At 58.0% G+C, this 26,315-nt stretch overlaps 1 protein-coding gene across 2 annotated transcripts; it reads right to left on the bottom strand.

The window, feature by feature from the left end:
- Positions 1 to 2,535: 2,535 nt before the first annotated feature.
- Positions 2,536 to 25,119, bottom strand: LMNA (lamin A/C). Of its 2 annotated transcripts, XM_041397305.1 has the most exons (12): positions 24,642 to 25,116; positions 9,563 to 9,719; positions 9,262 to 9,387; positions 8,995 to 9,165; positions 8,770 to 8,895; positions 7,633 to 7,853; positions 7,338 to 7,542; positions 7,097 to 7,204; positions 6,821 to 6,940; positions 6,645 to 6,740; positions 4,654 to 4,905; positions 2,536 to 4,028 (listed from the first exon to the last, which is right to left on the bottom strand). In XM_041397305.1, exons 1-12 carry the CDS (start codon positions 24,989 to 24,991, stop codon positions 3,996 to 3,998), a joined length of 1,965 nt encoding a protein of 654 aa, XP_041253239.1. In that variant the 5' UTR covers positions 24,992 to 25,116; the 3' UTR covers positions 2,536 to 3,995. The 2 variants fall into 2 exon arrangements, with proteins under 2 accessions (XP_041253239.1, XP_041253238.1); XM_041397304.1 differs by having other exon boundaries at positions 8,770 to 9,165; positions 24,642 to 25,119.
- Positions 25,120 to 26,315: the final 1,196 nt, after the last annotated feature.

Below are 26,315 nucleotides of genomic sequence, written 5' to 3'. Positions count from 1 at the left end.
CACCCATGCGTGTGTTTTCCCCCCCCCCCCCCCCCCCCAGCATCCCCAAATTTTGGTGTATGGCATTTCCCCCTTGGAATTTCCCTTGCAGAAAGCCCAGCCTAGCTGGCGCTTGCAGACCTCACTTCTCCTGTGGAACTTGCTCCCTTCCCCTTCCCAGCTGGGTGAGAATGAATCTGAGCCCCAAAACAGGATCCGCTGCCACCACTTCCTGCCCCCTCTGCAGCCACCTTCCCTGCATGACCTCAGCCTTGCACAAGCACTGGAGAGGTGCCAGCACTGCTCCAGCTGGGGTGCAGCATCAGCACCCACAAAAGCCTCAAGCCTGCAGCAGGCCTGGGGTACCTGCCCTGCCAGGGCTGGAGAGCAGAGCCAAGAGCCCCCGCAGCTCCCAGGCTTTGGGAGGCTGGAGCAGGGATCTGGAAAGAGCCCTCGTGCCCACCAGCACTGGAGCCTGCTCTGGAGACTCCTCAAGGCTGAGCTGCAGCCCCTCAGCCCTGCCTGGACACCCCCAGCGTGCCCTGGGGGGGTTTCTACTACCTGCAGCTCTGGGGGGTAGCAGTGGGCACAGGCTCACATCTCAACCCCCCCCTGGGATTAGCTTGACCTTAATCTCCCCGGGCACGCAGGGGCTGGTGTGGGGCTGGCAGGGCCCCCAGCACCCACTGAGCCATGCCCTGGTGCCTTGCCAGACACTGGAGTCAGTCCCAGCTCTGCCCCATCCCAGTGATTGCTCCAAGGCTTCCTGTGCTGGACTTTGCCCCCAAAAACCTGGTGGCCCTCAACATGTGCCCAAAGCCCGGTGCTGCTCCCTACCCAGGGTGCCTCTGAGAGACCCCAACATTCAGCACACCAGAGAGCAAGGCCAGGCCATGGCCCTGCTCTGGGACCCCATCTCCCTCCTGCCACACTCTGGGGGACCCAAGGCAGGGCTCAGATCCGTGGGACAGCAGGAGGAGAGGGACAAACCTGACTTTGAGGCAGTGCTTTGGCTGGAGCAGGACTGGAGCTGTTTCACAGGCTCTTTTCAAAGTCCAAGGGGCGTGTGAGGTCCCTGTGGGCTGCAGCTCCCCCTGGGCTGTGCAGGGTCCCCATGGGCTGCACGTGGCTCCACAGGGATGTGAGAGGTCCCTGGGGGAGTGCATGGGCCCCATGGGGCTCTGTAAGGAGCCCATAATGCATTGTCCCCTGGGGGCTGTGCAGAGACCCCATGTGGGTCTGTAAGGAACCCAAAGTGTCTGTGCTGTCCCTACAGGGCTGTGCACACACCCCATGTGGGTCTGTAAGGAACCCAACACGTCTGTATTGTCCCCTGGGGGCTGTGCAGAGCCCCCACGGGTCTCCAGCTCAGCCTCTCCCCAGTGTGACCAGCTCAGGAGTGCCAGGGCACAGTGGCCCCGTGGGGGACATGGGGTGTTAGTTCCCTGTTGCATTTCCCCAAGGCAGTTCCCCATGGCAGTTCCCGTGTCTCCTGACCTGTCTCCTCCCAGGAACACGTCCAGGCAGCAGCACAAGATGCCAGCAGCAAGGCTGGCTGCCCCCATCACTCCAGAACTCGCTATTTTGGGCACAACCTCATGACTTTTGGGGGCTGGCAGTGCCAGGCCTGGAGAAGGGTTGAAGGCCCATGGGAGGGGACAGGCTGCAGCACAGCGGGGGTAGCTGCCCCAGCGTTGTGGCATCCCTGAGCTGGCAGAAAAGGGAAGCAAACAGCACAGAGAGGGGGTCAGTGTGTCCCCTCTCATGCTGGGAGCACCTGCCTGTGACACCCCCTGCGCCCCTCTCCTGGAAGGGGAGATGGCACCTTGCTGGTTCCCCACAGCCTCACTAGAAGCTGGGAGGTGGCAGCAATGCCCTGGACCCCCTGGCACCCCTGAGCCTCAGCCCTGCTGCCCCCAAACCCGGGGTGATGCGGCCCCACGCAGCAGGGGGAGCCCAGGCATCCAAGCACAGGGGCAGGGGTACCCCCAGACTGGGCATCCCGGGCACCTACCTGGCTGTGCCTGCGCCCCGGGCGCCCGCCTGCGTCCCCTCACATCGTGGCTCCGCAGCGCTGTGCCTGGTAAAGCCGATTATGCATCGGCTTTACGGCTCTCCTCCTCCCCAGCGTCCCCTCCTGCCCGGCCGCAGTGCCTGGCACGGCCCGGGGGCACAGGGGGTCCCTTGGCAGAGTGTGCGGGTCATCCTCGGGGTAGGAGCAACCCTTCACTCAGGTTCTGCACCCCTCAGCCCGTCCCATCCTGGGGAATGTTGGGTCCCCTAAACCCCCAGGGGAATTTCTGAGTCCTTACCTCAAATTCCCCCCCCCCTCCAGTCTCTCTCTGGGGGGCTCCTTGCCCGGCTGGCCCAGCTCTCAGCAACCCACCCTGAGCCAGGGTGTGGGGGGCCACCCTGCTTCCCCCCTCCCACAGTGGGTGCTGAGCCCCAGCCCTGCCTGTGGGGTGGGAAGAGACCCCTGGGGGGTCCCTTTGCTGCTGGGGGGGTAGCACAGCACCCCCAAATCCCCCTGGAGAGCAATGATGACAGCACACAGCATGGGAAGGGTTCAGCTGTATTTTGACTCTGGAAGAAAATACAGGCAGTAATACAGAAGCTTTGCAAGCATAGATACATACACGACCTCCCCAAAACCCACTGGAGTGGGGGGCTTGTCCTGGAACCTTCTCCAGCCCCACCCCTCTGCTGCACTTGAGGTCAGGGGGGGCTGCAGGTGTTTCCCAATCAAGGCAAAAAGCCAAGAGATCTGCCAATGGCTGGAGGAGGACTCCTGCCAAGGGGGAAGCTGCATCCACCAGACCCCAAAATCCACCTCACTCGAACAAAAAGCCTTCCTAGATGCTTTCCTGGCAAACCAGCTCTGACCTGGACTGAGCATCTTCCTCTTAATCCCTGAAACAGCTCCTGAGCTCTGGCCACCAGAGATGAGCCTGAGTAACTGCAGCCAAGGGAAGGTGGGGTGAACCCCTCTCTGGGGTGAACCCCTCTGGGGGGATGAACCCCTCTGGGGGGGATGAACCCCTCTGGATGCAGTGGGGGATGAACCCCTCTGGATGCAGGGGGGATGAGCCCCTCTGGATCAGTGTGGGGGTGAGCCCCTCTGGATGCAGTGGCTCTCAAAGAGGGGGCCTGGGGGGCCCTGCTGGGGCTGAGCTTGTGGGACCGAGGTCCATCACCCCAGCTGTCAAATCCATCTGGTCCCAAAACGCAGCTCCGGTGTTTTCACTTGCCCTGCTCCATCTCCACTCAGCTGGGCTCCAGTGGGGCTCCCAGCCCGGCCCCCACCTCAGCTAAGGCACAACTTGGCTGATGAAGAAAAAGGGCAAGAGGTGCCTGGGATGGGGAATACGGGGAATACAGTACATAGAGCACGGGGTGCAGGCGGGCAGGGGGCTGGGGAGGGGGCAATGGCCACAGAGAGACGTGGGCATCGCCCGCGAGCTGCCAGGAGCCCCCGCGCCAGCACCGCCAGGAATCACAACTCAAAAAAGAGAAAAAAAGGGAATTTTGGCTTCAGATCCCAAGAAAAAGGGTTGTAAAGGCACTGTGCTCCACTTGAGACAGGACAGCAGCCCCTGTGGCACGCAGCTCCAGTGGGTATGGCTGCACTTCTCCCTGTCCTACGTAAAAAGCTTTGGCAAAAAAGGTACAATCGAAGGAGCATTTCAGCTACAAACTCCTCCTGCATGGCTGCTGTGTAAACACAGTTCTTTGCTGTCTTTGGCTGAAGTTCTAAAAAATATTTGAAGCTGAAAAGCTATTTTTTGGTTTGGTTTTTTTTATATAGAAATAGATTTTTTCTTTACAAAAAAAAATCAAAGCATCTTTTAGCACTTTTAATATATATATATATAAAATTCCTGCTATAGAAAACAAAAAAAAAACAACCTTGGTTTTCGATATCTCGGTTTTTTAAGGGAAAAAAAATTCTGTTGCTTTGGGAAAAAAAAACAAACCTAGCTGGAGACGGGCAGGAACCACAGGAATGCGCCATGGAATTACATGATGCTGCAGTTCTGCACAGCCTGAGCCTGCGAGGGAGAAAGAAAAAAAAGAGAGTTAAGAAGACCCCAGTGTCACCATCCATTTGCTCTGACTGCAAAGTGTCCAGTGGGATCCTTTGGATGCCCACAGGCTCTCCTCCATGCTGGCCCTTGGGGTGTGATAAATAAATCCTCCCAAGCTGGAATGTTCGTAGTTCCAAAATTTGAGAATTAGTGGTAGGTGATATGTGAGGATTATAATACTGACCAAGAGTATCAATATAGAATATATTGTACATTAATCTAGTATATAAAGTGCTGAAATATTCACATTGCCAGCAGGAACACCTAGCAGCAGTGGAATGAGTGATGTGGAGGATGGGGAATGCTCTGGGCTGCGGAGGGGGCTGAGCGTTAGATGGAACGAGGTGGGAAGCTGCTATGGCTACATCCCTTTCCAATCCCTCTGAGAACCCCCCATCCCTTATAAAGAGGCTTGTGTGAGCCCAAAGAGGAAGAGGAAGAGCAGGGAGAAGGAGGAGAGGCGGGAGGGCACAGGAGCCCTGCAGCACTGCAGGGAAAGGACAGTGCCGCGACAGGGCGACCCAGCAGCACGGGGCCCGCTGGCAGCGCGGTGCCAGGGAGGGGACAGCGGCCTGGGAGTGACACTGACCTGCCTGCGGGGGCTGGAGCTCCCCAGGAGGTAGTTCCTGGACACCAGGCTGTCCCCGAGGCCGATGCCAGAGTCGCCCATGCTGCGGTAGCTGCGGGTGACGGTCACGCTGGAGGTGGACGAGCCCGAGGACATGGTGTTGATGCCGGCGTTCTGGGAGCCCGACTTGTCAGCTGGCTGGCCACACGTGCCACAGACCACGGTGCGGGAGCGCAGGTTGTACTCGCCAGGGTCCCCAGAGCCACTGCAGCCCTAGACACGGGGGGGACAGACAAAACGGCCTCAAGGCCCTGCCGGAGCACCCTCTGCTCTCAGGATGGCGGCAGCACCCAGGAGAGCTCTTGAAGAGAGCCTCTCACCTGTCCTCTCCATCACGTGGTTTGGAAATAATAAAACAGAGCCCTGATTAATGTGTTTCTAATCCCAAGTGACTGGGGCCAGCACGCTGCCAGTGGGTGACCTGCCCTGCTGCCCTGAGCTCCTGGCACATGGGAGACACCTGAACTGTGCTCCTGAAAACATCTTCTTCCTCACCACCTCGTGAGCTGGCAGCTCTCCAGTGGGAAGTTTGCTCTTGGAAAGGATTCAGCCTCCAGAGGAATGGGCAGCACTGACTGACTGCAGGAGCTTGGCTCCTCTCTCCAGGGATGGTCAATGCAGAACAGAATCACAGAATTATGGAATGGTTTGGGTTGGAATGGACTTGAAATCTCACCTCATTCCAGCCTCCTGCTGTGGGCAGGACATATTCCACTAAACCAGGTTGCTCTAAGTCCTGCGCAGCCTGGCCTTGAACACTTCCAGGACTGGGGCAGCCACAGCTTTCCTGGGCAACCTGTGCCAGGGCCTCACCTCCCTCACGGGGAACAATTTCCTTCCAGTATCCCATCTAACGCTGCCCTCTAACTGCCAGGGGGAAGCCATTCTCCGGTGTCCTGTCACTCCAGACCCTTGTCCAAAGTCCCTCTCTGGCTGTCTTGGAGCCCTTTTAGGCCCTGGAAGGAGTTCTAAGGTCTCCCTGAAGTCTTCTTTTCTCCAGGCTCTCCCCAGCTCCTCCAGCCTGCCTCCAGAGCAGAGAGAGTCCAGCCCTCAGAGAATCTTCATGGCTACTTCTGGACTTGCTCCAGCAATTCCTTGTCCTTCTTGTGCTCAGGGCCCGAGAACTGGACCCTGCACTGCAGGTGGGTCTCACAAGGGCAGAGTAGAGAAGGACAATCCACCAGCTCAACGTGCTGATATCAATCTCAGCACAGCTCTTCAGATCCAGAGAACCCAAAGGGAAGTGGATGATGGATGCTCCTGCAGAGCTCTGGAAGTGACATCCAGAAGATCTTTCACCCCCACTGAGGCACGGCTTGGCCACGATGGTCCCTCTCTGCAGGTGATTCCTGCGGGCACCTCGTGTGCAGGACACACACACCCTGCAGGATGGGCTGCTGCGGGGCTGGGCTGCAGCCAGGGGTGTTTCCTTGGGAGAAGAGGCTGCAGCTCTGCTGCTGACATGCTGCCTGCTCTCTGCCCACTGCCTGCTGCTCCTCCTGGTGCATATTTCAGCTCAGTATGGGGAAAGATGGGCTGAGAGGAAGGACAAAGCCACCTCTGGATGGCTTTGTCTTCCAGCACCCTCATGAAGCAGAGAGGACAGAGCAGCTGCTGACAAGAAGTGTCCTCCATCAACTTCCCACCATCCTATCCTCCAAGCAATGCTCAGCCTCCCTCTGACTCTTCTGGCCCTTTTCACAGCACGTCAGGGTTCTTTAGGGTTGGAGACAACTTCCAGAAAGGTCTTCAGAGTTTTTTAGTGAGCAGCAATCTCCTCCAGACGCCAGAGGTCTGTTGGCTTCTCTGATGCAGTTGTTTCCACAGCAGCCTCCCCACTGCCCTCTCCTGTATGCCTGATCCTGTCTGATGCTGAGCTCCCTCCCTCCCTGCCTGAAGCTGCACCCCCTGGGACCCCTCGGAACCAGCAGCATCCCCAGCACCCTACTCACATGGTGGTGGCGGTGGTGGATGCTCATTTCATCATCATCCTCGTCCTCATCATCATTGATGATCACAGTGCGCACCAGTTTCCTCATGGCCACTTCCTGCAGGGGACAGGGGGTCAGTTGGGGGGTTCAGTGCCTGCCACCCCCATCCCCATGCCAGAGCTGCCACGGGCTCTCACCTCCCCGTTGGAGTTGATGAGGGCGGTGCGCAGGCTGTCCCCGGAGCCCCAGCTGCTCTGGGCTTTCCACACCAAATTACTGGGGGGGCTGTGGGTTGCTCCAGCTCCTGAGGCCCAGATCTAGGGAGAAAAGCAGCAGCAAAGTGACTTCTCTGGTCTGCAGACTCCACAGCCTGGGGAACTATCACCACACAGACCTACACACCAACCACTCCATGTAAGTGGCCTGGAGGGGTTTGGGATCTTGCCTGGATCCTCCACCAGGCAGGGACTCACCGTGACCACCTGGCCAGCCTTCAGGGTGAACTTTGGGGGGAAGCGGTAGGTAAGGGGGGGATCATCCCCATTTTGCCTCTTGATCTGCCAGTTCCCCATGGCCTGGTCCTGTGAGAGAGAGCAGAGACCCTCAGAACCGTGGTTCCTCTCCAACTCATCCCGTTCACCTCCTGCCCGTAGGGTGAAGCAGGGCTGAACCTCACCCCAGGGACTCTAGGGATCTCCCTGAAGGCAAACTCACCTCGTTGGACTTGTTCCTGAGACGGACGAACTTGCCCTCCAAGTCCACCTCCTCCACGCCAACACGGCCACTGGTCCGGGCGTGGTGGGAGAAGCTGGTCCGGCTCTCACTGTCCTCCAGCTTCCGCTTCTTGGAGGAGCCTGGGGTGGACAGGTGGCTTCGGGATGCACCTTTGTGGGATGAAGGGCTGGGGGACAGCCTCAGCCTGCCAGGGGAGAAGAGGAGATGAAGCCAGTGAGGCCACAAGGGCTGGGACCCGCGTGGCCCAGAGCTGGGCACAGCACCCTGTGCTCACCGCTCCTCCTCGCCCTCCAGCAGCTTGCGGTAGGCGTTGATCTCCATATCCAGAGCCAGCTTGATGTCCAGCAGCTCCTGGTACTCATCCAGCTGCTGCTGCATGCGCGCCCGCATCTCGGCCATCTCCCGCTCCTTGTCGGACAGCAGGCGCCGGTTGGTCTCGCGTTCCCTGGCCAGGATGTCCTCCAGGTCGTGCAGCTTCGCCTCCTTGGCAGCCAGCTGTGGGGACGTGATGGATTGGTCTCCTTGAGCCAGGTCTTATAAGCTCTTGGAGATCTGTACCACACCCGAGATGGCACAGCCACCTCAGATGGCATAAAATCAGCGGGATGGCTTCTGCGGTGGTGTTGGAAACAGAAAAGTTTTAATAACAAAGCTCTTTACAGAGAAAAACCGAGCCAGGGCAAGAGGCTCTTGCTACTGGTAGAACACCCCACAAAAGTTATTAGTTCCTTTGTTCTCTTATTTTTCTAGTGAATTGCTTAGGTGGGACTTCATTCTGAGTTCTGTGTCTGTTCCTTTTTACATATTGTAAGTTAATAAAGTTTTTTTTTCTTTTATTCTTAAGCTGGAGCCTGCTTAGCTCTATTTCTAGTCACATCTCACAGCAGCCACTAGGGAGAATATATTTTCATAAGGGCACTGGCATTGTGCCAGTGTCAAACCATGACAGGCTGGTGATCCCAAAATTGGGAAGGGAAGATCTCAGATCTGTGGATGGGGCTGGAGATCCTAAAATTGGGAAGGGCAGTTCTGGGATCCACAGACTATGCTGGAGATGCCAAAATTGGGAAGAGCAGTTCTGGGATCCACAGACTGTGCTGGAGATGCCAAAATTGGGAAGGGCAGTTCTGGGATCCGTGGATAGAGCTGGAGATCCCAAAATTGCATTCTGTCCAACTGGCTATCCTTAAGTTTGAGGTGAAGTCCCCAAGATCCCATGAGGTGAGGAGAGAAATTGAGTCCTATGAATTGAGGAGAGAAACTTCTGGGCTTTTTTCCTTTTTAAGGAGACAAAGGATAATTTGGTCACCAGGGGGCACATCCCTACAGGGAGGGCAGATGAGGGTGGGCCACTCCACCTGGGACCATCCCCAGGCCAGATATCCCAGGGAACCCTTTGGTCTCAACTCACCTGCTTCTGCAGCTGGCTGACTTCCGAGGAGAGGTTGTCGATGCGGATACGGGTCTGCTGCAGCTCCTCGTGGGCAGCACCCACCATGTTGCTGTTCCTCTCAGCTGACTGCTTGGCATTCTCCAGCTGGGGACAGGACAAGGCCGTCAGCATCTCAGCACCCACAGCCCACCCACGCTCTTCGGGGCTGAAGGGAGAGGAGAGCGGCGTGGGGAAGCTGCTCACCTTCGCCCCGTAGGTTTTCTCCAGTTCCTCCTTGTAAAGCCTGATCTGGGCTTCGTGCTGGCTGCGCAGCTCCTGCAGGGCCTCCGAGAGCTTGCTCTCAAACTCCCGCTGCCGCCCGTTGTCGATCTCCACCAGCCGCGTCTCGTGGCGCCGCTTGGTCTCCCGCAGCTCCTGGGGACAGCAGGGGACACCGTGTCACCTCAGCGAGGGGACACGACACACCCAGTGGGGGTGATCCCAGCCCCACGACAGCACATCGCAGCTCACCTCGCTGTAGATGTTCTTCTGGAATTCCAGCTCCTCCTTCAGGGTCTGCAGCCGGTTCTCGGCGTCCACGCGGCGCAGCATCTCGTCCTGCAGCTGCTTCTTGGCTTCACCCAAGGCGCTTTCCAGCTGGCAGGGAATCGAGAAGGAACATCACAGCGGGCTCTGGGCACTGCAGCCGGCATGGCTGGGCACCCACCACCCACCTGCATCTGCCCCACAGCCCCTGGCACAGCGGGCTGCCCCAGGCAGGGGGGTAAAAGGGATCCCTGGCTCAGCTGGAGACAGAGCTGCCACTGCTCACCTTGGCCACCTGTCCCCTCAGGTCCCGCACTTCATTTTCCAGATTCCTCTTCTCACCCAGGGCCGTGGAGAGCGCAGCTTCCTTGGAATTAAGCAAAGCCTCCACATCCTTGAGGCGTGCCTGGGCAGTCAGCAGGTCCCCTTCCTTCTTGGCATTCCTGCAGGGCAAAGGGTGGCACAGGTGAGTGGACATGCAGGAATAATCACAGTCATCAGGAAATAATGGAGTTGCTTTGGTTCAAAGAGACCTTAAAGCTCATCTAGTTCTATGCCCTGCCATGGGCAGGGACATCTTCCATTAGACCAGGTTGCTCCAAGCCCTGTCCAACCTGGCCTGGAACATCTCCAGGGATCCAGGGGTAGCCACAGCTTCTCTGGACAGCCTGTGCCAGGGCCTCACCACCCTCACAGGGAAGAATTTCTTCCCAATATTCCATCTAATCCTGACCTCTGGCAGGGGGAAGACATTCCCCCTTGTTCTGTCCCTCCAGACCCTTGTCCAAAATCCCTCTCAAAATCTGCTAGTCCCTTTAAGCACTGAAAAGGACTCTAAGGTCTTGTAAAGCTTCTCATCCACCAGAACCTCCAAGTCCTTCTCCTCAGGGCTGCTCTCAGAAAAGCCTGTGCACCGTACCCCGAGCACAAAGAGTGCCGCTCCTGCCCCCCTCTGATCGCTCCCGAAAGGGCTGCACCGCTGTCCCTAGGAACCACCCTCGAGGGACCAGCGCATCCCAGCCGCACAGCCAGCCCTAGCTGGACACCAGGGAGCAGGAGGGGCTGGGAACGGCTGGCAGAGCAGGAGGAGGCTCAGGGTGCAGCACCCACGCGCAATCCGCACACCCACGGCATGGCAAGACACCAGGCTGGGGCTGCCCTGGCACCGTGGGGATGCAGGGCAGCGCGGTGGGGCACTGCAGCACGCCGTGGTACAGCAGGACACCGCGAGGGGTGCCAGAGGCCACCATGGCACGGGACAGACAGACGTGTTAGGGTGGCTCAGCACGGCGTGGGGGGCTGGATGGCGGAGCAGCAGCCGGGGAGGAGCTGGAACTGCCCCATGGCCGGTGCTGGTGGCCAGGCAGAGGAGTCTGTGGCACCGCGCCAGTGCCAGGAGCTCCATGCCCCTCCTGGAGTGGCCAGCGAGCACCAGGGGCTGGGGGCTGCACTGCTGTGGCTGTGCCTCGCCCTGAGCTCCGCTGGTGCTCGGTGGATGCAGAGTGGGGTGCCTCAGCCCCCCAGCCCGACCCCTGCCATCACCACCCACCATCGTGCCCCCCTCTCTTGTCCAGCCCTGTGCCAGCAGGTCAGAGCCGCTCCTCGCAGGATTCCTCCACCGTGTGACGGGGAACCCGATCTGCCTGCACCACCAAAACACAGCCTGGAGCTATTTTGGTAGGTCCTATAAAAAGATAAGACCCAACGGCCCCCCAGCAGCCGCCAAGGGCTGGGACTGTCACCGCACCTCCCTGAAAACGGGGTGCGGGCTGGGGGCGGAACGAGGAGGGCTCGGAGCCGAGCACCGGCAGTGCGGGCATCCCTGGGGCCGGCAGGGCGCACCGAGCCGGGACACCGCGGGCACAAACCCAGGGAGCATCCCAGAGCAGCGTCCAGAGCGCCGGGATTCACCCGGGAGCGGCGGGACGGCGTTTCCAGACTCGCACATGCGGGATGTCGGAAGCTCCTGGATTGGCCAGCAGCAGATTTTCCTGTATTTCTTTTTGTTTCCCGACCCGAGCCAGCAGGGAGAAGTTATTCTGTTATTCTGGGTTTCAAAACACCAGGTTTCAAAATCCCAGGTTACTGTTTTTAAGTGCAAACCTCCCTTCAAATCCCAGGATATTCCCTGTTAAAAGAGCAGGAATTCCACTTAAGGACAGTATTAAAAAAAAACCAAACCAACAATTCCTACACGTACAGTAACGAAATTCAGAATCACTTAAAGCGCTGCTGTCAGGAAAAGCAGAGCCCAAGAACCTCTGGGAATCCAGGAGCAGCTTGCAGACTTTTTCTTGGAAGTGAAGATCTGTCTTCTGCCTTTCTTTCGATTTCTGAAAGCTCCTTTCCCAGCCCAGAACACTCTGTATTGTGGTGTAGAGGGCCCAGTGTAACATGTTGGATTTGTAATGAATTCTAGAACGTATCTGTGGTCGGATTTTCATATTTTAATGTTTGGGGCTCTCAGGTAAGAGGGTCTCAATGCTATGCATAGAGTATGATTTCATAGACCATAAATTCCATAAAATAGCCTCTTTTATGTCTAAACAGCACTTGAGCAGTCTAGAGAATTTGGAATTTAGCCCACAGCGGAATAACTGACCAAGAAATGCTGCTGGTCCCCCCTTTTTCCAGGGAACCACAGTCTCACTTGCCGGAGCTGCTGCTGGAGCTCCTTCCTGTTCAACCCACTCCTTTGTGCCAGTGACTCACAGGACAAGAATGCCAGCTGGGAGCGGGTCCGAGGCTCCAAGGCTCGCTGAGTTTTCCCATCTGGCCGTGGCTCAGCCCCGTGGCCAGCGTGGCCACCCCAGCTCTGCCGGCGGGGTGCAGCCCTGTCCTTCCCGGTGCAGTGCCATGTGGCTTCTCCCCATCCCTGGGGGTTGCTGCTGCTCTCTGCTTGCCGTGTTGCTGTGGGGGTTTGGGTACAGCTGGAGGGCACTGGTTCGTTGGGATGGGGCTCCAGCATGACCTGGATGGCATCGCTCTTCCAAGGGACAGGAGTTCCACTGACCGGGACAAACAGAGTGAAAAATGCTGAGGGTTAAACTTGTGTCTGCAGCAGATTCGCCCTCTCCAGGGACCAGAAGCATCCAGGGCTCTGGGCATCAATGGCTGGAAAGCCCCACAGTAAATCCCAGACGACTGAAGGACAAATCCCTTTTGCTTAGAAGCCCCACTAAGGGCGCCCTGGATTCCACTGGAGGAGGAGAGCCAGAAGCTTGGAGCTCACCAGCCCGAGCTGGGAGTAGTTCTGCCAGAGGGAGAGGGGTGAGACAAATCCTCTCCTGTCCTCTGCTCTGGGGGTTCAGTGGTCGGCAGAATTTGGCTCCCTGGGGCCTCAGCATTTCCCCAGGTTCCTTCCAGACACACCCAAATGTCAGGATGAGGTAGCAGCACACAGGTGAGTCCTCTCTGGCCTTGGGGACCCCCAGCCCACCGCTGCACACCAGCCCCGTTGATCCCTGCTCCAGCCCAGCCAAGGTTTGAGTTTTCCCTTCTCCTGCCCTCAGGTCCTGCTTTTATTCCCGGGAAGCCTCACAGGCTCCAGCTGGCGCTGGGCTAAAAATAAAAACTTCCATGGCAGCTGTGTCACTCCCACTCCCCTGGAGAGGAGGATGAAGACAGACCTTCCTCCTCCTCCCCAGAGGGTTTCACTGGCCTTTCCATGCTGCCTGACAGAGCCTACAAGATTCCAAATTCTCCAGTGAAAAGGAAAGCAGGAATTCTGGAGGGCTGGGTGCCTCCAAATCCCACAGGATTTGATCCCCTGTGCTGCGAGAGCCACGGGTGAAAACAATCCAAGAGGAAAAAAAACAACAGAGGCATCAAACCCTCAAGAAACAAATGTCTCAAGAGAAAAGATGGAGGGAAAAGGGGCCTCAAGACATTTTATTTTTAGCTTTTAAAAGCAGGAAGAAGGAAAAAAAAAAAAGATTGAAAATTGCAGCTGAGCTGCCAGAAAATTCAAATGTTAATGGAAAGTTGGATCTGCTCTGGCTGCGCTCAGCACAGAGAGACGCGAGGCTGTGAAGTCAGAGCGGGCTCAGGGACAGCCCCACAGAGCAGCATCTGCTACTGCTCCCCCCTGTCTGCCCCAAAATCCCAGCCAGGAAACCTGGCAGGCCTGGGCTCTCCCTCTGGAAAAGTCAAGACAGGACAGAGTCGTCAGAGCTTGCTGGAACAGCTCCAGGCTGAGCCCACCAGGCTGCTGGAAAGATGCCAGCCCTCCCTGAGATGCCAGAGCCCACTCAGTGCATTTTTAGGAAACACTCTTTGGTTTCCCTCTCTACTGTTAATCCCCACAAGTGTTCCTGAAGCATGGGCAGCACTGGGCTCCGTGCACTGGAAGAGGACCAGGGAGTGGGATGGAGCTCGTAGAGGCGCGTTCCCTCCTTCCCTGCCTCAAACTGCAGCTGCCCCACCCTGGAAAAGGTGCCAACTCAGGGAACTTGCTGGCTCCTGCCCCATCCATTAATCCTTACGGAGCTCTGAAAATCCCCCCAGCCTGCAGGTCTCAGTCCCACCTGGCTGCCAGGGGCCACAGCTGCCTGCTCCTGGCTATCCCAGAAAAGGCTTTTGACACATTTACAGCTTGGAAACCCGGGGCAGGAGTGGCAGTGTGTGCCCGTGGCAGTCTCACATTGCTGGGAGGACCCAGCAAATGTGCTCGGCTCCACCTTGGGCAGGCTGCTCTCCATGGCACTGCCTCCAGTGCCTGGGATCTGTCCCAGGGTCACCACACGTATCCCAGGGATCACTCCCCCATCCCAGGGATCATCACCCCACTGCGGGCACTGCTGCCCAGTCCCAGGGGTTGTTTCTCCATCAAGGATTGCTCCCCCACCCCAGGGACCAGGGCCCCACAGGATGAGGAGAGGCAGACCTGGAAAACCGCTGCAGTGGGGCAATGGGAATGTGGCAAAGCAGCTTCTCCCAGCTTCTGACTCATCTGTGCCGCAGCAGCTCTGCCAAATCACCAGGATAAACACGGGCTGGTCTCCTAGCAGGGGAGCTGGAAATAGCCAGCGTGATGTACAGCAAGGACAGTGTCTGCACGGAGCCAGCATCCTGTGGGGCACCAGAGGCAGCTGGGGCTGCCAGCACCAGCTGTGTGCACACATGCACGGAAACAGCTTCCACATCTGGCATCAGTGGTGCCAAAGACCCTTCCCGGTGCCAGGGGCAGGGCTGGCCCTGCCACACGCTCCTGATACACCCACGGCATGCTCAGCCATGGGGCTGAGGGGCTTGTCCAGCCCCACGTGGCCCCAAACAGCTCAAACAGCTCACTGGCACGTGGAGCAGAAACAGCTCACTGGCATCTCCCAAGAGCTGGGCTTCCCCTCCTGGCATTGGGATCTGGCTTCTCCTTGCACCCTTAAAATGAACCAGGAAAAAGCTTCGTTGGGAACCAGGAAAAAGCCTTTCATGAAGAGGCAAACAGGCCCCCCTGTCTTGGATTCCCCAAATCCAGGATGTTCCTGTCCCTCCACAGCTCCCATCGCCAGGAACACTGCTGGGAGCTGTAGGTGCACACCTGACCATACTGATACCCCAGGAATCAGCCACACACATCCCTCTGAACGTCTGAAGAAGCTTTTCTCCTGCTGGATGCACCAGAGCAAAGACCTGTCACCCTTCAGCCTCCCTTCCTGCCACAGGAGCAGCACTTCAGCTTCAGCAGCACCACAACAGCCACGCGCTGCTTAAGAGCTCCAAGCACATTTCTGACAATAGATAGAGTATTAATTGTTCAGAATTAACAACGCTGCAGCTCAGTGCTGGCTGGGGAGCCCCAGTGTGGCTCCCTCCCTGTCCAGGCTGTCACGCCAGCTGGTGACTCACCAGCAGCTCGGAATGGAAATCCCAAGTCACCACTGACGCCGCTGTTTGGGCTGAGTCCCCCACAGTAACAGGACAGCCCGTGGTTTTGGAGGGTGGGTGGCTTCACCAGAGGGCTTTCAGAGCTGGAAAAGGGGGTTTTGCCCTTTTGCCACGTGGGAATCGTCGGGGAAATGGGAAGGACTTGGTTTTCCACAGCCCACGTTGTGTTTTTGGGGGAGGTTTGTGTCAGGCGTAAATCTGTGTCTCTGCACAGACAAAGGGCAGGACTTGTCCTCCATGGACAAGTGTCCCAGCTTGGAGTATGCACCACAACACCCCAGTTTTGTGTCTGCCAGTGCCTGGCTGCCTGGGAGACCCCCTGCCAGCTGTGGGACCCCATCTGCTGCCCGCAGGACCCCCTGTTACCCCCAGAACTCCTTTTCCAGCTGCCTGGCAAAGCTTTTCCAGGGTGCAGCAAGCCCCAGGGGACAGAGGCAAAGAGGATGCAAAGTGCAAGGAGGATCAGCCACTGCAGTCCCCAGTGCTGGGGCAGCACAGGGAGCCCAGCAAAACGAGTGCAGGATTTCCCTGTGGGGAATGCCTGCACCAAGCCCTGGCTTACCTGGAATGAGCCTCCAGCCTGGGGTGACATGCAAAGTGCTACCAGTTCAAACTTGATTTAGCAAACCTGGCCCAGTCCCAGCTCTGCTACCAGAGCTGGTCCTGAAGAGCTTGGGAATTACACGGCACTGGGAAAAGCTGGCCAGTGTCCATGCAGGTCCTGAGGGGGGGTGAGCCTGGGATTTCCTTGCTTGAAAAAACTGCGTTTTCCACTGAAAAAAGTCACCAAACACTTGAACAGGCTGCCCAGGGCAGTGGTGGAGCTTCCCCCTTCCTGGAGAGATTTAACAGACAGGTAGATGTGGTATTTGGGGACACAGCTTAGTGGTGGCCTTGGCAGGGCTGGGGGAACTCGATGATCTTGGAGCCAACCTAAACTATTATGTGATTTTATCTCCTTATAAACCTGAACATCTCAACTTCTCAGAACACCAAGATCAAATACTGGCCAAGCCCCCTCACAGCCCAGGCTCAGCACAACCCACACCCATCCATTCCAAACATGCCAGCCTGCCTTTTCCTAGCTTCCCATGAAATCTTGAATTGGGTTAGCTAAAACACACTTGATGGCCTGGGATTGAATCATCCTAAATATAGATTAAAACAATAATGCCCTTTACCAAGAAAAAGAAACTTACTAACAAAAGTCTGGAATTGAGCTGGAAAGAGAATTTTTTTAGACACAACTCAAATATGTCAATACACCACCTTCCACACTGCTCAATTCCACCTTCTGAGGGAAAGGTTTCAGTAGGGGAGACATGAGAAAAAAGCTTTGAAGTCATGGAATATCCTGAGTTGGAAGGGACCCACAAGAATCATTGATTTTTCCTGCACAGGACAGCCCCAAAAATCCCACCATGTGCCTGAGGGTGTTGTCAGCTTGTTTTTCCCAATCCAGAATTTGCTAACAGTTTGCAGTGCTGTCTATTGCTGACTAAAGCCAAAGCCTTTGGGAAGAGGAGAGAAGAAGGCAATCCCAAGTCTTCGTGCCACTACTCTGAACACTCACCATTTTAACAAGTCAGGTTTGTACCATTAATATAGTTAAATTACATGTTAAGTAATGACAAATTAACTTAATTAAGCTTTGGACTGGATGAAATTGAAGGAGTTTTGCCCAGTCTTGATTATCTTACTCCAACACAGCAAAAGCCAGCTTTTGAATAATTGGGCTAAAACTTAATAGGAAAGTTGTGGGTTTGGTGTTTTTTTCCACCCAGAACAGCTCTGAGTGTTGCCCCTCCATGGAAGCCCCAGAACATTCCGTTCACTTCAGCACATCCTTCCCTGGATGAAGGAGAAACTCTGAGCCCATAAACCACCACCTCAAAGGATGAGACAAAGCAGAGATTCCCGGTGTTTCCCTGGGAGACTGGGCATGGTGGGAGCCTTACAAAGGAGGTTAAAAACAGGGAGCTGAGTCACTGTGTTAGTCATGCTTCGGGACACGAGCACTGGGGGAAAACAGCCGTAAACTGTTTAGCTAGGAGCTGGCGACACAGCCAGGATGTGCGGCAGGGATGCAGTCCCAGGGAGGCAATCCCAGCCCCAGGAGCAAGGAAACATGCTGCCACTGTGCAGATGTGGCTGCAGCTCCCTTCCCTCTGCTCTCACATGCAGCTCCTGAGCCCAAAGCGGGGTGGGAAGGGACGAGGAGGTCGCTCTGTACCTGCTGCATCCTGACCCACAACGGAAACCGGGGCCCTGTGCAAGGTGGGACAAGGCAGAAAGGAGGCAAGAGAGGCAAAACAGGGGCCGAGTTCAAGGCCTCCTTTTTCTCTTCAGAAGCAGCAGTAGCTCACCGAGCTTTTCATAAATTGGGTACGCAAAGCTTCTGGCCCGCAGCATTTGCTTGAGAAACAAAGCAGGGGATTGTTGGGTCCAGATGCCACACATACTCCTGGGAACAAAAGGGTTTGCTATCCCGGCTCCAGCAGCAGATAAAGGCAGACAAGGTGTTTACATTGCCACAAGGTCTGTTTGCATGTGGCGGTGGCAGCGGGGCCGGGGCAGGCTGCACTGTTGAGTCACTGCCGGCACAGGGAGCTCCAGCTGCTGCTGGAGCGGCTGTGGGGATGGATACGGACGGGATTCCAGCAGGAAAACGCAGCTCAGCACAGGAATGAGCAGCGACCAAGGTGACTGCCTGTGTTTTGGTGCACTGTGCCACGTGCAGAGCTGCCAGAACACCCCTGCCCGCTTTCCCTGCCAGCCTGCACTGTGCAGGGATGGAGCCCGACCTGCTTGGCATGTGGGCAGGCAATCAGCACTTCCCCAGAGAGGGCTGCAGATGTGGCATCCCTAGAAAGCACAGCTTAGCCCCAATTGCTGCTTGCACAGAACTGCCTGTGAACAGAAGCACCATGAGATGCTCCAGCCCCCCATCACCTCCCTCCTGCCCAGCGCACTCTCACCACCCAAACCAACCCCAGACCCGTGCCTTTTTGCCCTGGAACTGCAGAGCTGAGGCTGGGTCTCACAAAGCAGCGTCTCTGCCCTGAAAAGGGGGCCTGGTAGCCCCCCAAACAGCCAAGCACGACGCCCAGGGCTGAGGCTGCTCTCCTCAGTGCCCCCCTTCCTCCTAAAGCCCCCGACACGGAGGCTCAACTCAGAAACCCCCCCAGTTTCTCCCAGTGTAGCCTGGTGTCCGGGGGGGAGCATCCTGGCACCCCACGGATGCTGCTGGGCTATCTGCCATGGTGCCAGGAAGGAAGGGGCAGAGCAGGGCTGCGGGACGGGGGGGCCCCAAAGCCCGGCCCCGCGGAGCCACGCCCTGCTGCAGCCCAGGGACGCAGGCTGAGCCTGACTCATCTCCCTGCTCCGATGCCAGCCCTGCGAGGGAGGGCACACGGCTCTTCAGAGAGGGGACAGGCAGCTGGACACCCCTCAGTGCCCCCGGGCACCGGGGCCGAGCTCCCTCTGGGCTTCCACCCCTTTTGAAGCTCACTTTGCACATCCACACCAACAGCTTGGATGGGCTCCGGTGACTCAGAGGGGGTTTTAGGGAGAAACTGTGTCCATAAGCTGTTAACAAATAACCCCAAGAAACTGAAAGCTCTTAGCTTGGCCACGCCGAGCTCTGCCTGGCCAGGATGGTGGCACCGGACTGGATGGCAGGAGGGCAGGCAGGAGGACGTGTGTGTGTGCAAAGCAGCAGCCAGAACAAGTGGCTGGAGGTGGCTTTTGTGCAAGAGGAGAGACCTCTGCTATCAGAACCTTGCTCCTACAGAGGTGCTTCTGAGCCACTCACAGCCCCGACACAAAAATTCAACAGCTTCAGAGAGCCCATGTTTGTTCCTACCCTGGCTCTGCCACCTCTCCACAGGGACACAGCACCAACGCCTGCAAGGTGCAACCCCATAATTAAAGAAGGTACAGTACAGGCAGAGCAGCACCCACCCTGTGTGCTGAGAACTTTGTCCCTGCTGTTGTTAGTAATTCCTAGCTCTCCTAACCATGGAAGGAAGAAATAGAGGGTTGGCTGCAGCTTGGGAGACACCCCAAGCCAAGGGCACCTTCACTGGAAAAAGGTAATTGGTTTATGACAGGGAATGTGAAATGTTGACTCAGCCTCGCCAGGAACAGAGGTGTCCCAACCCCAGCTGGGTTTTGTGGTATCTCTGTGGGCTGAGTTCAATGCGCCTCATTAACCAACTTCCACACCCTTTAGCTTTCCCCAACACCCACAGCCCTGGATATCACACCATGGCTCATGGACGTGCTGAGACATCCTTCACCTACAGGAACAAGGAAAAATGTGGGGATTTTATTATACTCTTATCAAGGTTGTGGAGTGAAGACTCTGGGCAAAGCAGAATGGCTTTAAAGCGAGAGGGCAGATTTAGATGAGGTGTTGGGAAGAAACTCTTCCCTGTGAGGGTGGTGAGGCCCTGGCATTGCTCAGAGAAGCTCTGGCTGCCCCATCCCTGCAAGGACTGGGCTTCTCCTGGGCAGCTGGGAGTCTGGCTGTCACACAGATGTCTCTGCATCAGGGCTGCAGCTGCCACTGCAGCAGGCAGGGCTGGGGGACCCTGCCAGCCCCCACAGTTGTTCAGCTCCACACTGGGGATATTCAGCCCTGGCAGGGAGGGGAAGGGAGCAGGGGCAGGTGGGCACCCAGCCCTGACACCATGCTGTCTGGTGGCAGCTGTCAGCAGAGACAGGTTTTACATGGCACCAGCCTCAGCTGTTTGGGAACGTGCTGAGCTGGTCACAAAGGAACAGGCTCAGCAAACAACCTCACAAAGAGCAGGATGGTGAAACAGGTAACGCAGCCAGTAGCAGGACAGTGGGAGGTGATTCCCAGCTCACCCTGAACCCACTGGGCTGACACTTCCTGGGGAATCCTCCATGACAGCTCTAATTTTGGCCAGGACCAGAGGGAGAACTCTGGTGACTTCCTCCTTTCCTGGTTGCCAGCAGCACAAAAGGAAACTACCCCTCCCAAAGGCCATGAATTCAGCCGAATAAGGAGCTGGCAGCCGCCCCACATGTCCCACCCTGGCTGTGTCACCTTCTCTGTCTGCATCCCTGAGCACCACACAGGGGAACTCCCTGTTCTCTGGGCTCCAGACTTTCAGTGTTGATGGGACTCAGGCAAGTGAAGTGACACGTGCAAGGCTGGAAAACACTTGTGGCAGCATGTGGGACCGGGCAGGCTGGGAGGGGCTGGATCCCTTCCCACACCAAACTCAGCCCTGACTCTCTTGGCAATCGCTTCTCTTTAGCCCCCAGCTCCAAAGACAAGGTCCTTCATTTTCCAGAGTGGATCCTATCATCTTAAATATATATGAGGCAACTCTGACTCCCCTCAATCCTGGGAAAAGTGAGCTGTGGCTGGAAAACACTGGCAAATGCAGAGATGGGAGCGAGGTCACAAACCAAAAGTGCTGGAGCACGTTTCTCTGCCACAATTTTTCTTGGAAAAAGAGGGGCTGGATGTTTGCACAGGCAAGAATTCCTCTCTACTGGGAACAGCTAATGAAAACCTTCGCCTGGAAGAAACGTTTTGCCACGGAGCCCTCCAGCCCTGCAGCGTGCCAGGAGGGCTGGAATGCCCGGCCATCCTGAGCTGCTGGCTGCAGATGTCAGGGGACAGCCAGTGTGTCCACAGGGCTGGAGATTCAGGGTGGCTGGCCTGTTTAAGAGGGTCCCAGAGGGCCACGGAGGTCTGGATCAGCCCAGCTCTGTGTTGATGACTCCCCCCAAAGTATCCCCAGCTGCACAAGCTGCTCTTTGTTTGCTCCAAAAGGGCAAAGCCTCCTCCCAGCCAAAGCATTCCCTCCCTGGCAGGGATTCCATGAGGCAGACGGGGGAGAAACCCAGGAGCCCGAGGTTTCACCCCACGCAAAATGTTCCAGCACAAGCTCACGGCTGCTGAAGGAAGTGCAAGCCCCCTCCCCCCCCAGAGCACTAAGCCTTAATTCTTTTTCCTCCCTTTTTTCAACTAAACAGGTTTTGTTTACCTGCTCCTGCCTGGAGGATGACAAAGCATGGGGCAAAACCCCCTCGGACTGGGGAAGGCTTGTGGAGATCACCTCCTGGCACCCCAGTGCTGCCTCCCTTGCTCTGCCCCTGGACGAGCTCCCCCCTCCACAACAACGTTTGGGAAAAAGGAGATTTGTCCTCATTAGGGCCAGGGATGAGATCTGGGCCCCGGGAGGAAGAGGCGCTGCCAAGACACTGCCTTAATCAGGTTAGGGGCTGCAATTCAGGAAGGCATTGCTCATCAGCGTGGTACTAACGAGGGCTGGTTCCTGCCTGGAGAGGGCAGCTGGTCACTGTGTGGCCACCACATGGCCACTCCTTGCCCATGAGGTGGGCACTGAATCCTCAGGGGTCTCTGCTGGGACTGAAGGTGCCAAGGGCTGCATTCTACACCCCTGCATGCCCAGGCTGGAGCTTGCACTGTGGGATGGGATTAACTCCCATGGAGCAAGGCAAGGGCTGTGGCTCTGTTCACCCTGTGAGTCAGAAGCCAGCTTAAAGAGAGGGGGCAATGGGCAGGACCAAGCACAGAGCACCTCTCCAACCCCCAGTGCCATGCTGCAATCCAGGTGTTCTCCAAGGAGGGGACAGAAGCTTGAGGACACCAGGGACAGAGGCATTTCAGACTAGTCCTACCTTTGCCCGTGGCCTGGGAGGGGATGATGCTGCTGTTGCCAGCACCCCTGAGTCACCAGCCACCCTCCCCACACCCTCTGATGTGCCTGAAGCGTGGCTACAGCACAGCCAGAGGCCATCCAGAGCTGGGGACACATGTGGCACCAGGACAGGCAGGACTGCCCCATGTCCTGGGGCACAACCAGTACCAGGCTGCACAGGGCCGAGGGTTCCCATGCCAAGAGCCAGGTGGGCACTTTGGGAAACCCCTCCTGGATCACCTCTGGCAGCAGCCAAACAGGCAGTGGGAAGATCCCACTGGAAACTCTGCCAAGAGAAGAGCAGTCGGCCAGGAGCAGAGGGGTGGCAGGAGGCAGAGGGCAGGCAGCCCAGCTCTTCTCAGACCCTCCTCCACCCATGCAGCTCTTGCACTGGTACTGGTTAGACTGGTCTCCTGTTTGCACAGCTTGTCCCCCTCCAGCCAGCAGCTCTTTCCCCACCCCAGACAGAGCACCCAGCACCCGGGGCCGTGTCACATCATGCCCTGGCATCCCGGCCCCCCACCCTCCCTCTGTGCTGGCGAGACAACCCCTGCATCAGGCAGCGGCGATGCTGTGGGTGCTGATAACACCGCCCCGGGCGCCTGCCCTGCGGGAGATACCCGGCGTTTCTCCGGGGCTGACGGGCACAGCGAGGGGCGCAGGGAGCTGCCAGTTAATTATTAGCCGAAGTCTCACCGTGTCAAGGACAGTGAAGTGGCTCCGGTGCTGACCCAAGGGCTCAGAGTGCCGGCAGAGCGGGCACATCCCTGCCCAAGTGGGTGCAGGGAGCAGAGCAGTGTCAGTGCCCTCCTGATCCCCCCCACAGCTCTGACCCTCAACAGGTTCGGCCTCGTGGCTGCTCCATTCCCTCATGCCCCAAAGATTCGGGACAGCCCAGTCAAAGTGAGCCCAAGGAGCAGCATCGCAGCTCAGCAGGTGATTGTGCTGCTCTCTGAGCAGCCCCGGCACATCGAGCTGGTGCCCAGGGACACAAGATGAGCTGCAGCCTCCTCGCAGGGGTTTTGGGGCTGGAGAGCAGCTCTCATACCGCGCCCTAGGAAGAGGGGACAAGCCAGAGGCAGGAATGAACAGCAGCGGCTTCCCCCGCATCTCCGCTCTCCCATCGCACCGTGACTCAGAGATGACTCAACACAGAAACACCCCTGGCCCCCGGAGCCCGCGCCCCTGCTGCTCTCCCAAACCCACCGAAACCCATCTCTCGAGCACAAGCTGCTCTCCGGGATCCCCCGCCAGTCACAGCACTCTTTCAGGGGATTTGTCAGAGCCGGGAACAAGCACCGCAGCTCCCGGAGCGCAGCCCCGTCGCAGGGAAAAATTCCACATCCGTTTTCCACAGGGCCGGCTCCACAGCGCAGCCAGCTCCAGCTCCCCTCCAGCCACGGCTGCGGGCCGGGCATTTTTTCCAGCCCTCGAAAGATCGTGGCCAAGATAGTTCTGGGTTTGCATAAGGCAGGAAAAAAAGTCTTTAGACAGCTCAGCTCCTCCTCTCAGCAGCATCCGGATCCTTGGGATCCGGGAGCAGGGATCTGGCGAGCAGCAAAGCGCCTGATCCGAGGACGGAGCTGCAGCGGCGCACGGGAAACAGAAAGCTAAATATAACCGCAGACAGCTTTCGGATACGGCTCTAACAGCACAGTCCCCCCCTCCCAGGTAGAATATTTATGGCATCTGCTAAGGAAGTTAATTTTAGCCTCATTTGGTACAGGCTCAAAACGAGGCGTCCAGAATAAGAGGCAAAAGATCAAATGGAGTAAGAGGGGGCAGTCCCGCCACTGCCCAGCCCGAGCGCGGCTGCGAGCCAAAGCTGATGACGGAAAGGGATCCGCTCGCTCCTTCCCTGGAGCGGCATTCGGGGAACTGAGCGCCACGGGGACATGTCCCGACGCCGCACGGGCTGGCAGAGCCCGGGGGAAGCCCAGCGCCAGCCCCTGCTCGGCCAGCAGTGACACCGGCCAGGGAGCCCCGTGTCCTCAGGGGACCTGTGCCGGCAACCGGTGACAGCCCCGAGGAGGGCAGAGGCACCCAGGGGCAGCAGGGAGGGGTCCACGAGGGGGGCATTTCTGACGGCAGGGAGGGAAAGAAGCGAGCCCGATGGGAAGCGGCTGGAGGAATTCGTGCCTCAACGGGAGCACACCGCCCGGTGACAGCTGGTGGGAGGGGGACGCGAGCAATGCCCGCACACTTCTACCCCCAAAGCCGGGGACCCCACAGAGTGGGAGCAGCTTGGCACAGGGAGGGTTAAGGCAAACAAAACCTGGAGCAGGTTCTTTAACCGGTGCCAAAGACAGCAAAGGAAAATAGGACGAGCAGGCGAAATCTGTAGGCAGGACAGAGCCAGCTGGCTGGCACGGCTTCCCGGGCTGTGCCGGAGCGTGTTTAGGAATAGCTCCAGCATGACGAAGGCGGAGGGGCCGCCAGCCCGGCGCTTGTGGCCCGCATAACACCGACCGTGCCGGGGGCCCAGGGCAGGTCTGCTCAGCCCCTGCCCCAAGCGTCCCCAGCTCCGCTCCCAAATCCCCGCTCCAAGGGCATCCCGGCCAAAGATGGCGCTTGGAAGGAGAGCAGGAATGACGAGAGAGCTTCTCTCCTCTTTTGGTCCCTACCACAGACACTCCAGCCCCGGCCAGGCCGGGGATTTTTCCTCTCTCTCCCTGCCTCCTCCAGGTCACTCCTTCCTCCCTCCCGGCTCCCTGCCAAGCATGACGACAGCACCCGTCCCGCTGCGGTCCCCGCCGTCCCCAGGGCACTCACCGGGCTTTCAGCTCCTTGTGCTCCTCCCGCACTTTACTGAGCTCCAGCTGCAGCCGAGCTCTCTCCTTAGCCACCGAATCCAAGGTCTTGCGGGCATCCGCCAGCTCCGACTCGTAGGCAGCCTTGATGCCCGAGACCTCGCGGCTCACCACCTCCTCGGACTCGGTGATGCGGAGCCGCAGGCCGGCGTTCTCCAGCTCCAGCGAGCGCACCTTGTCGATGTACACGGCCAAGCGGTCATTGAGCTCCTGCAGGTCCTCCTTCTCCTGTAGCCGGGTGATGCGTGTGGGGGACAAGGGGGTCCCCGAAGCCCCGCTGCGGGTGCTCCTTTTCTGCGAAGGCGTCGCCATGGGGTCCGGCGTCGAGGCGAAGGGCACGGCTCAGGTCACGGCGCGATGTCCCACGCCACCCGCCCAGCTGTCGCGGCAGCTCCCGGGGCCTGAGTGACTTGCTTATATCGCAGCTGGGCTGTTCACTGGGAGGAGGAGCTGAGAGGCGGCGGCGGGTGGAGTTATCCAAAAGCTGGGTGGAGACAACTCGCATCAGTCCCAGCCCTTCCTTAGGAAAGGCTGGGAAAATATCCCTGGGTGAAGGGGCCGCGGGAGGGTGTCTCTGCGGACACGGTCCGGGGAAACCCCCTTCCACACGCTGGAAAAGGGCGATTCCTCCGACAGAGGCTGCATTGCAGACTGGGGGGACCTGGCCAGGGAAAAGGGCACCTTGAGGGGGGCTGCAGTGAGGAGGTGCAGCCAGGCACCCCCAGGACTCCTGGGCTGAGCACCTCCAGGGCACTGCTGTCCCACAGGACAGGGCAGGCAGCATCTCAGCAGCTACCCCGGGGTGTGGGGGTCCTGGCACACCCCGAATGCAGGACCCTGGAGTACCTAAAACTGTGGGGTCCAGGGACCCAAATACAGTCCTGAAACACCCGGGTCTAGGTTCCCCTGAATCCTGAGGCATCCCTGAGATCTGGGGCACCAAAGAATGCCCCCACCCACCTACCCACTTCCCTGCACTGGTTTTGCCCAGTTCTCTCAGCACTGGGATTCCCCATTTCCCAGCTCTCCTCTGTGCCAGCTGTGCCAGTTTGTGGCTCCCCAGATTCTGAGCACTAGTTGTATCCCCACCCCAACTCCCTGTTTCCTGTTCTCCTGCCTCCCGGCCCTCTCCAGTCCCACTCAACCCTTCCAGTATGGCCAGCTCCCAGCAGGGGTGGTTCCCAGTCCTCCCAGCAGGTGCGGGGTGCTCTTGTCTCCCTAGAAGCTCTGCCGAGACTCGGGACTCGTGATTTCCAGATCTGCCAAATGCTTCCTGGCACTCCCAGTGCTACCAGAGAGAGAGGATGTCCCTTCCTCGGACTTCATCCCCCTCCCTGCGTTGTGCTGTGGAGCCAAACCCTCCAGCGTGTGAGAAATGGGAATGGAAAAACAACCCTTTGACAGCCTAGAAATGAGGGGTGGGTGGGGGTCCTGGTGGGATCCAGCTTCCTCCGTGTGAGCTCCTGCTTGGAAAGTTGGGCTCTGCGGCAAGGAAAGAAAGAAGGCAGCTGCACCTTGAAGCTGGGAACGCTGGCGAGAGCCGGAGCACCCTAAAGCACAACCTCCCCCAACCATTCCTGCGAGCAGAGGGGTCCAAGGTCAAGGGCACAGCCAAGCCGAGCCTCCCCCGGAGCCG

Source organism: Onychostruthus taczanowskii, unplaced genomic scaffold (genome assembly GCF_017590055.1).
Source record: "Onychostruthus taczanowskii isolate IOZ18803 unplaced genomic scaffold, ASM1759005v1 scaffold138, whole genome shotgun sequence".
Lineage (NCBI taxonomy): Eukaryota > Metazoa > Chordata > Aves > Passeriformes > Passeridae > Onychostruthus > Onychostruthus taczanowskii.
Note: the sequence above shows the minus strand (reverse complement) of the source record. Positions and strands in the feature narration are given on the sequence as shown.

Bases quoted from the DNA above. Each gene is read 5' to 3' on its own strand.
- LMNA (XM_041397304.1), bottom strand. From the start codon at position 24,991: ATGGCGACGCCTTCGCAGAAAAGGAGCACCCGCAGCGGGGCTTCGGGG. The intron at 7,543-7,632 runs GTGAGCACAGGG...CTCCCCTGGCAG, and splicing joins CTGGAGGGCGAGGAGGAGCG to GCTGAGGCTGTCCCCCAGCC. The intron at 6,741-6,820 runs GTGAGAGCCCGT...TGTCCCCTGCAG, and splicing joins TCATCAACTCCAACGGGGAG to GAAGTGGCCATGAGGAAACT.